At 30.0% G+C, this 10059-nt stretch overlaps 3 protein-coding genes and 1 long non-coding RNA gene across 4 annotated transcripts; 3 read left to right on the forward strand and 1 right to left on the reverse strand.

The window, feature by feature from the left end:
- The first annotated feature begins 139 nt into the window (after nucleotides 1-139).
- Saysd1 (SAYSVFN motif domain containing 1) lies at nucleotides 140-928 on the forward strand. Its single transcript, XM_076403309.1, has 2 exons — nucleotides 140-421; nucleotides 476-928. Exons 1-2 carry the CDS (start codon nucleotides 272-274, stop codon nucleotides 842-844), a joined length of 519 nt encoding a protein of 172 aa, XP_076259424.1. The 5' UTR covers nucleotides 140-271; the 3' UTR covers nucleotides 845-928.
- A 210-nt stretch (nucleotides 929-1138) lies between these two features.
- On the forward strand, nucleotides 1139-2050 carry LOC143195840 (microsomal glutathione S-transferase 1). The gene is made up of 3 exons (XM_076403310.1): nucleotides 1139-1440; nucleotides 1499-1575; nucleotides 1625-2050. The coding sequence occupies exons 1-3, from the start codon at nucleotides 1273-1275 to the stop codon at nucleotides 1893-1895; spliced, it is 516 nt and encodes a 171-aa protein (XP_076259425.1). The 5' UTR covers nucleotides 1139-1272; the 3' UTR covers nucleotides 1896-2050.
- Nucleotides 2051-8279: 6229 nt separating this feature from the next.
- LOC143195841 (prostaglandin E synthase) lies at nucleotides 8280-9143 on the forward strand. Its single transcript, XM_076403311.1, has 3 exons — nucleotides 8280-8576; nucleotides 8632-8708; nucleotides 8771-9143. The coding sequence occupies exons 1-3, from the start codon at nucleotides 8418-8420 to the stop codon at nucleotides 9033-9035; spliced, it is 501 nt and encodes a 166-aa protein (XP_076259426.1). The 5' UTR covers nucleotides 8280-8417; the 3' UTR covers nucleotides 9036-9143.
- Nucleotides 9144-9383: 240 nt separating this feature from the next.
- LOC143195843 (uncharacterized) lies at nucleotides 9384-10012 on the reverse strand. The gene is made up of 2 exons (XR_013005603.1): nucleotides 9871-10012; nucleotides 9384-9556 (listed from the first exon to the last, which is right to left on the reverse strand). It is a non-coding gene; the product is annotated as an uncharacterized LOC143195843 (long non-coding RNA).
- Between the last annotated feature and the right edge of the window lie 47 nt (nucleotides 10013-10059).

Consider the following 10059-nt stretch of genomic DNA (forward strand, 5'->3'; position numbering starts at 1 on the left):
ATTAAATACCAATTTTAAAGCTTCATTAAAAATTATGTTTAATTTATTTTATTTTTCGATATCGGCTAACATTAATATCGATATATGAATATATCCGCCTAAAATATCCATATTTTTTTTCAAAAAATATCGATGTATCCCTATTTTGGCAAGTCTTAAGATAACTTCACGTTTGTTATCGTTGCTGATTGGTGACGTTAATACTTCAATCTCGGAGTTATTTTAAATTATATATTATAATTTTCAATATTCAAAATTTGCTTATAAAGTTATGACCATAACAGAGACAGAGAAAAAGTTAGCAGCGTATAGGGCTAGAAAAAATCGAGAAGCCCTTCTCAACCACTACAAAGCTCAAGTTAAAACTATGTTTTCGAAAGTTTTTCCAAAAAATTATGAAAAACCTGAAGATACAAATGTTGTACGTTTTTATAGTAATTTCATATGTACTGTATGTTTTAAAGTAGGTTTGTAGGACATAAAGGAACCATTATTAACAGAATCGCAAGATGTGATGAATTTGCATGAAGCAAATTCAGATTCAGATATCGAGTCAAATTTAGAAGAGGATGAGAAAAAAATAACATTATATGATTATACATATTATATTTTGTGCTTTATTTTATGGCTTACGATTTATGCTATATTTGTAAAACTTCAATTTGGAACAATATATTTCATAGTATCGTTATTAATTGGTATATATTTTAACACAAGAACAGGACCTAAAAAGAAGGATGAAATAAGTGCATATTCAGTGTTTAATAAAAATTGTGAGAGCATAAAAGGAACCCTTAATGCTGAACAATTAACTAGGCAAATGGTATATGGTGGTTTTAGATAAGTTAGCATATTACAAGTGATACATTTAATTCAATGAAATTATTGGTGCTAGGTAAATATTTAATAAATTATGTGTATATATTGATTTAGATGTTTTATTGATTTTTGAATATAACTCTTAAGGAAACTATAAAGGATAATCACTAGTTTTGAATTATAGATACTGCTGTATTGATTATGTTTGTAAAACTATTATGAGAAAATTGATTTTTAATATACCTACTCCTAACATTTCTCAGTCTTTTAATATATTGTTTGCAACAATACACAAAATCATTTAGTTACCTTTTTGAGCAAAGATTAATCAACATAATACTATATTTCTTTAACACAATATTTGGAGGTTTGGTAAAATAATACCAAATAATTATAGAACATTTGTATCATATAAGAATCAAATCACAATATATTTTTATTGAAAATAATACAATGTCAAGTAATTCCATGGTTAATGGTACAAAAAGTGTACATAATACTGATTCAGTACTCTCTATACATAATCCAAAATTTGTCACATATATGGTGGTATGTTCTTTACTTATTTTAAAAATGTGGTGGTTAACTATTCTTACAATAATTAAACGATTTAAACACAAGGTAGGCTTAAATCTATATTCAATGAATGGGAATTTTTAAAATTACGAAATACTTTAAGGTTGTTCTTAATGACGAAGATGCAAAAACTGCGAATGCGACTGTGGGCAGTCATCCAGCAGTAGAGCGAGTTCGACGGTAAGATATTTTATATTAAATCTAATTGATAATAGTAATCTTTGTTTAGAGCATTTCAGAATGATTTAGAAAACATCCCTGCGTTTTTATTCATTGGTTTGGTTTATTTGTTTGTACCAGCGCCAAACTGGTTAATACATCTGCTTTATTATACCTATTTATTGGCACGAATAGGCCATAGTATAGTATATGCTGTTTACATTTTACCTCAGCCCTCCAGAGGTATCTGTTTTGGGTTAAGCTTCATTATAGTGTTGTATATGAGCCTTCATGTACTTATTGTGGGTTTTATCGACTATGGTAAAAGACATAAAATGTAAGAGCAATCAGATTTTGATATAATATGTATTTCATCACATTTTCATTATTCAAGCACACTTATAAAAACAAAGTCATAACGCAAATATAAAAGTAGATTCAGATATAGCACCTCTCTCACCATTAGCTGAAAAAATAGAAAATAATGTAAAAAATTTTTTTTTTTTTTTTTTTTATTATTACTCTTCGTGAGTCCACAATCTGCCCTATTGGCAATAAGTATTTCTTCTGTTTATATTATATATACATGGCATGTAGAAAATCACTTCATTAAGCAATCTTCTGTATAAAATATTATCTTAATTAATTAGTCTTATTCTAATGCTTATTCTAAACTCTACATATGTCCAGTAATCAGATCAGATGGTGTTAAACGTTTTAGTCTACGCACTTCACTATCACGTCGCATATTTAGCTGATTAGCGAGTACATTGGGATGCACTGACACTCTTTCGAAGTACTTCACACAAACACGTTGGATTACACTCGTTATAGGTTCTAGAGGAATATCGCGTTGTATCACTTTATTTGAAATATAGTACGGAGCATCAACAATGGCACGCAACACCTTATTTTGGAACCGTTGAATGATGGATATATTGGATTTGCTAGCGGTACCCCATAGTTGAATTCCATATGTCCAAATGGGCTTGAGTATAGACTCATACAGCAATACCTTGTTATCTAATGATAACTTGGATTTGCGCCCAATGAGCCAATACATTTGATATAATTTTAGTCCTAGTTGTTTCCGTTTAGAGAGTATGTGCTTCTTCCAGGTTAGGCGTCGATCTAAATGCATACCAAGATATTTAACATGGTCTGCTTGGGGGAGTTGGCGATGATTGATATTTACTGGTGGACATGTTCTTCTACGCAGGGTAAACGTTATATGCGTGGATTTTGATTCATTGGCTTTAATGCGCCATGTCTTCAACCATAATTGTATTTGCTCCAGGTGGGTTTGTAGGTTTATTGATGCTGTGACTGGATCTTCATGGGATGCTAAGATTGCTGTATCGTCTGCATATGTTGCCACAGTAGTTATTTTTGTGGTGGGCAGATCAGCCGTATACAGAAGATACAGTACTGGACCCAGTACACTACCTTGCGGAACTCCTGAATATATGGGATTTAATTCGGTATGTTCATCGCCTTGATTTACAATAAAATGTCTGTCAGTGAGATACGATTTTAGTAGCTGATAGTCCGGATGAGGGAGAAGTTTCTTTAGTTTAACCTGCAAGCCCGTATGCCATACTTTGTCAAAAGCCTGAGATATGTCTAGGAAAGCAGCCGAACAATATCTTTTGGCATTTAGGTCAGCGTTTATTTGGTTTACAAGTCTATGCACTTGTTCTATAGTCCCATGCTTATTGCGAAAGCCAAACTGATGTTCTGGAATAATTTTTCTTTTTTCTATTATATAGTTTAGTTTTTTTATGTATAACTTCTCGAAAACTTTCGAGATTATTGGTAATAAACTTATAGGTCGGTAGGAGGTCACATCTTCTGGTATTTTTCCTGGTTTAAGTATCATTAATATTTTAGCTACTTTCCAGATACTAGGGAAGTAATTAATTCGTAGCATAGCATTAAATATATATGTTAATAGTTTTATAGCCTTTTCTGATAGTTCTTTTAAAATTTTGCCAGTAATTAAGTCATAACCAGGAGCTTTTTTAATATTAATCTCTCTCATTATTGTATGTTTAACTTTTTTGACCGTTAATTTCTCGTGCGGTAAATCCATTTGAAATGGCGAATCTAGAAATCTAGTAATTTTATTTTCGTCATCTTTATGTAGCTGAGACTGGAAAGGTTTAAAAACATTTTTTAAGTGTTTTGAGAAAATGTCGGCCTTCTCTTTATTGCTTCTCGCCCAATTATTTTCGCTTGTTTTAATAGGTGGGTTATGCTGCTGGGATCTCCTAAGCTTTTTTGTTGCTTTCCACAACGAATAGTCTGTAGCCTCAGTTGATGTCAAGTTTTCTAGGTATTCTTGAATGCCTTGGTTCTGTTCGATTTGGATTAGATCTCTCAGCTCTTTTATGGCCCTATTAAATTTTCTTTTATTCTCTTCAGTCCTTTGCTGTTGCCAATTTCGTCGTAACTTTCTTTTTTCTGCTATCTTTTTCTGTATTGTACATGATATATGTGTATTTTTTCTTGGAAATGTTTCAATGTTGGGAGTCGCGGAATATGCTGCCTCCTGTATATTTTTTGTAAGATTTATTGCTGCTATTTCTATATCCATTTCAGTTTGTAACGGTAAGTTTAGAGAGATATTTTGGTCTAAGTTTTCTCTAAATGAGGGCCAGTTAGTTCTATTATTGCACAGAGAAGGGGGTTTATCTTTGATGGTAATTTTTGAAGAAATTGTTACTATTATTGGTGAATGATCAGAAGACAGGTCGAAACATGATTCTGCCTGACACTTTTTTGGATCAATATTTTTTGTAATACAGAAATCTATTGTATCTGGTTTTTTATTTCTGTCTGAAGATCAATATGTTGGTTCACCAGTAGAGATATGTTGTAAGTTATCTATCCTTATGGCTTTGAGCAGTTCTCTACCTTTTGAGGTTATTATTCTTGAACCCCACATTAAATGTTTTGCATTATAATCTCCTCCTGCTATAAATCTATTACCTAGCGTACGGAAGAATTCTTGAAATTGTTCTGCCTTGTTGTTATGTTTGGGTGGGCAATAAATCGCAGAAATTGTTAATGGTCCATGGGCTTCCTCTATGGTTATACTGGTGGCTTGCAGGTAGTCTTTGCGGAATTTTTCTTTTTCGAAATGCTTTATATCATCTCGAATTATTATGGCTGTACCTCCATGTGCTTTATCATCAGGGTGATTTGTATGATAAAGCTTATATTTAGGAACTTTCAAATAATTTTTGTCCGTAAAGTGTGTTTCGGAAACCATCATAACGTCAATATTTTGTTCAATTACGAACATTTTTAGTTCCCTGGCATGTTGTTGGAGCCCATTGGCATTCCAGACGGCGATTTTGTAGCTATTGGTTTCAGGCATTAGGCAAGTTTGCTTACGACGGTTGTGAGTAGACCAAGCATCGTACTCATTTGATCCATTAGTTTGGCCATCATATTTTCTAATCTTGAGATGTTGCTAGTTTCAGTAGGTTGAGATATTGTCTCTCGTTTTTGTGCTGAACCATTTTCAACTATTTGGGCATAAGTTATGTCTGGTTGACTTGTTCTGGTGGGTAGTGGTAGATTGGTAGTAGTGGATTGTTTTTGTTGATGCCTTTTTTCCCTTAAGGCAGGATAGAGTTTCTGCTGTAGTTGCTTGTGAACTGCGCAACCCTTGTAGTTCGCTGGATGATTTCCGTTACAGTTGACACATTTCACTTTTTCATCGCGAACTTTACGAGTACAATCTCCTGTCTTATGTTCTCCTGCACATTTTACGCATCTATATGATTTGCGACAGTAAGTCTTTGTGTGCCCGTGCGCTTGACACCTTGTGCATTGTGGTATAATTCTTTTTATATGTGGTGGTTCGCATTTAATAATATTATTTTCCAATTTGGTGATTTCATACACCGCCTTATTGTTTCCATTAGGTTTTATGTCTATATAAAACATAGGCAGAGGTTTTTTTGTCGTGTGATGTCGTATATTGTGAATATTTACGACCTCGTGGCCTTTTTCAGCTAGTGCTACCTTGATGGTGTTAAAGTCCGTCCCGTGATGTAATCCTTTTAATACGAATTTAAATGTTCTCTCGGATTTTGGCCTGAATGTATGGTATTGGGTGTTTCTTTCATCTAATTCTTTTATAAGAACTTTAAAGTGATCCGCTTCGAACAATTGGATTTTAATTGTTTCATAGCTCACTGTTTTAATTGTATAGTTCGTAGTAATGGTTTTTAATAAATCATGGATGTTTTTTATTATTCCTACCTTATAGACTGTTATTGGTGGTGGTTTGGGAACAACTTTTTCAGGGCTTGTTTGTATGTTCTCTTCAATTTCTTCCGACAGGTTGCTAAAACTGTTTTTTGTCTCTATCGGTTTCTGCAACCAATAGTCACTGATTCTTGTTTGTTTCCTCGCGATTTCTTCTTCTGGACTTCTCAATCGTTTTTTGTTAACGACTGTAGTCCATTCTGATGGTGGAGTTTGCATTATTGCTGTTTGTTCTAATCTTATATCAAAGTGTGCAGGTGATTTGGTTGAATCGCTATTGTTTGCCATTTTTTAATTTTTAATATTTTATTTAATTTACTTCCAGAGGATAAAAAAAATAAAATAAATACATTGTTTATTTCACGCACTTCATTTTTCACTTACGTTATTTTAGCACTAGTTTTTTACTATAAATACTATAAATGAATTTCAAAAGGACTGTTGTAAAATAAGATGAAATTATTTTAAACACTAATAAAAATGAGATGCAGTCCTTTTGTCTGGTCACGTAAACACGTATTCACTACACTTTAGGTCCACTGAGAGACGGATAGCCGCATCTGTTATGCGTTTTTAACACTCAATTAAATAACCCTAATAAAATACTGGGTTTTTTTAAAGAAAGGTATCTTTTTATAGCTTGGACCGTATTGAAAATACGTCTTCACCCTACGAAGGTTGGAACTGAACTCCTGTAAAAAATTAAAATTATAATAATAATAATAATTATTATAATAATTAAGTGCAGTATAAATTTAAAATTATTTTTGATATAGTATTAAAAATAAAATTATTTAATCTTTAAATTAATAGCACCAAAATTTAAAAATATATTCCTCAATAATAATAATTATATATGTGCATAAAATAAATATAAAAATAAAATTTCTAATTTAAAGTTACGATTAAAAATTAATTATAATAATTTAAACCAACATTTAACAAATGAATGGCAGCAATATAACTAAGGGCAGTATAAACTTTAAAAATATCTTTGATATATGATTAAAAATAAAATTATTTAGTATATTTAAATTAATAGCATCCAGACTTCTATCCAGACAAATATTTTTGTCAATAATAATAATTATTTGTATGCGCCGAAAATAAATATTAAAATAAAGTTTCTGATTTTAAATCATGATAAAAAATTAATTACAATAATTTAAACCAACATTTAACAATAGAGCACTATAAATTTTAAAAATATCTTTGGAATAGCACTAAAAATAAATTTATTTGCCTTTTACATTAATAGCACCTAAACTTGAAAATATATATGTGTCAAATAATAATTATTATTTATGTGTACTCTTAAAATTAATTTAAAAATAAAGTTTATAAAATCCATGATTTTATTGTTTTATTTAATTTAATTCGATAATCATCACTGGAACAAAATACAACACGCAATCCTGAAATTAACCGATAGCTATTCTTTCGGTTCTATTGTTATATTGCGATGATTACTTTCATATTTATAATAGTAGTGATTTGATAATAGAAAAAAGCCCCATTAATATATTATTATTAATATATATTATATGATATATAATATATGATTATTTTATTGAAAATTTAGGATGGGGATACAGTAAACAGGATTCACATACACACATAGAAGCGAATGACTTGATATTTAAACACGTGCTGTATTTTTAAATATGTTATATCCTGTTTACTGTTATCCATCCTAAATTTTCAGTAAAATAATCATGATGTTATAAACAACAGTGTTTTTTCTTAAGTGTTTTTTTTTTGGTTTATAAAAATAGATATTATCAAATTTGCATGACTTTAAATCACATGTAACGTGATGCAATATTATGTTTATAACTCGGATTGTTTTTTTTCAAAGAATGAATACTCCTAGAATAATACCAGCATAAAATGGATCTAAAACTCATTAATATCATATTTCTCAAACACTATGGTCTTTTTGAGTTAGCAAATTCCATTTATAATTACATCTCATTTTAATATCAAAAAATCCAAAAACTATTAATTTATTAATATATTATTAATATTAATATATTATTATTAAAATACATTAATTATTAATATATTAATTTATTAGAGTTTCAAAAATGTGTATTTCTACATATGTAAACAGTTAACTGAAATTATATACCTATGAACAGAAATGCTCCGCAATTTTTTTAGACTAGTAGCAACTTTTATTCAAAGAATTAAACGCATTTTTCAGGGAATGTCGTTTGTACAATGAAATAATGCAAATTACATTTCGTGGCTATTTGTACAACAATTAAAGAAATTATTTTATAGCAACTGTTTCTTACTATTATTTTTACATTAAACGTTATTTACAATTAGTAAACTGTGACAGTTTTCAGTTCAACCTGTTGGAAAGTTTACTTTCGAGAACATCAGATGTTTAGAATCTTACGCGAAGACCTTGTAACTGACGAGGTCATTTAGAATTTTGGGTGACGAGAAACTTGAACACCTTCTGTAGTTCAAAGTTCGGACAATTTCATTTATTTATCAAAAAGTAGCTCTCGAACATCAGTTTTTTTGGTGAATTGTGCTTATTTCTTTCAATATTTCAATACACAAGTGATATGAGTCAAAATCCAACCATTGCTGGTGAGATGGATCCAAAATATATTTTACTTATTGATAATCCGAAATTTGCTACGTATCTTATTGTTTCCTCCCTATTAGTACTTAAAATGATGAGTTTAATTTTATTAACCATTTTTTACCGAATGAAGACCAAGGTAAAATAATAACCGTAAAAAATTAAGATATTGTCTTTAACCTTTGCATTTGTAGGTCTGCATAAGTGAAGAAGATAGTACCATAAATGGAGCCACAGTGGGCAGTCATCCTGATGTCGAACGTGTAAGAAGGTCTGTTTTTTATTTCCATTATAATAAATTGATTATAGGCAACTAACAATACTTCATTTTAGAGCTTTTCAAAATGACCTTGAGACAATTCCCGCCTTTATGATAATGTCGTTCTTTTATCTTTGGGTTCCTGTTCCGGATTGGGTGGTTCATGTATTGTACTACTTATTTTTAGTGTCTAGAACTCTTCACTCATTTGTTTATGCTGTATACGTTATTAGGCAACCTAGTCGAGCTATTTGTTTCCTAATAGCGTTTCTAATTTTAATATACATTAGCGTTCATGTCGCGATATATGGGTTTATAGCGGGTTATTTAAGGGTGTAACCATTGTTTATAATTATAAAGTTTAAGATAGTTTACGTTATATAGTTCTAAACACTTTAAATATTACAAATGAATTTGTTGAACAAAAATATATTATTCCATAATAAATGTGTGTTTAATTAAAACCACAAAACCCAAAACTTTATGTTTTAAATTAAACTCATATGATAGTGATGAAAACAAATTTTGTTAAAAATAATGAGTTTAGAAGAATCATATTTTTCATAAACATAAAAATATATTATTTTTGTTATTTAATCTGCTACTGTAAGTATTGTATAGCAATAATATAATTTTCTATGTAACAGCTAAATGTATAATATATATACTTGATGGAATGAAGCAGAATTTATTTTTATTACATTTTATTGCTTTTTTAATATATGTCTATTACTAATGTTAACTAAGATTAAAATAAGACCACATTAGTTTCTAATCCTGATTTTATATCTAAACAAGATGAAAAAATAATGAAAATGTAGATTCAAGCATACGGTCTGTTCACGGTACCGGTCAAAGATCTGCATAAGAAAAACAAGTTAATAGTTGTAAATTTATGAAAATATAATGCTATATTTTTCTTATAAAAACAATTCAATAAATATTGAATATTAACTTTCTTTATTTGACAATGAAAAATTGATTTTTTTAATTATTGGAACAATATCGTTTTAAAATTAACATAGAGTTTTAGTTATATTCTCGTTAAGATTCAATTACAGCTAAGCACGCCTAGCAAATTATTATTTTAGTCTATGGAATCTGAATTTCTCGAAATATTCTATAGTTTTATTTTAATAATTTTATGCGTCGTTAGAGAAGAAATTATAATTACCATCGCAGGAGATTGGTTGGCGCAGAGATCAAGACGACAGGACGGTCCTTCTAGTGTTGCGATAGTCAAATAGGTGTACTTTATGTTTGTGATTGTAAATATTTTTATAGGCAACAATGGAAAATCCACAAATAAAGGAGTAACCATCCTAGTTACGCCAGTAACTAGGTCGGGTAAGACCGGATGTCT

Source organism: Rhynchophorus ferrugineus, unplaced genomic scaffold, assembly GCF_030347505.1.
Source record: "Rhynchophorus ferrugineus isolate W39M unplaced genomic scaffold, kcgeb_rfMv2 rfM4, whole genome shotgun sequence".
In the NCBI taxonomy this organism is placed as follows: Eukaryota; Metazoa; Arthropoda; class Insecta; order Coleoptera; family Curculionidae; genus Rhynchophorus; species Rhynchophorus ferrugineus.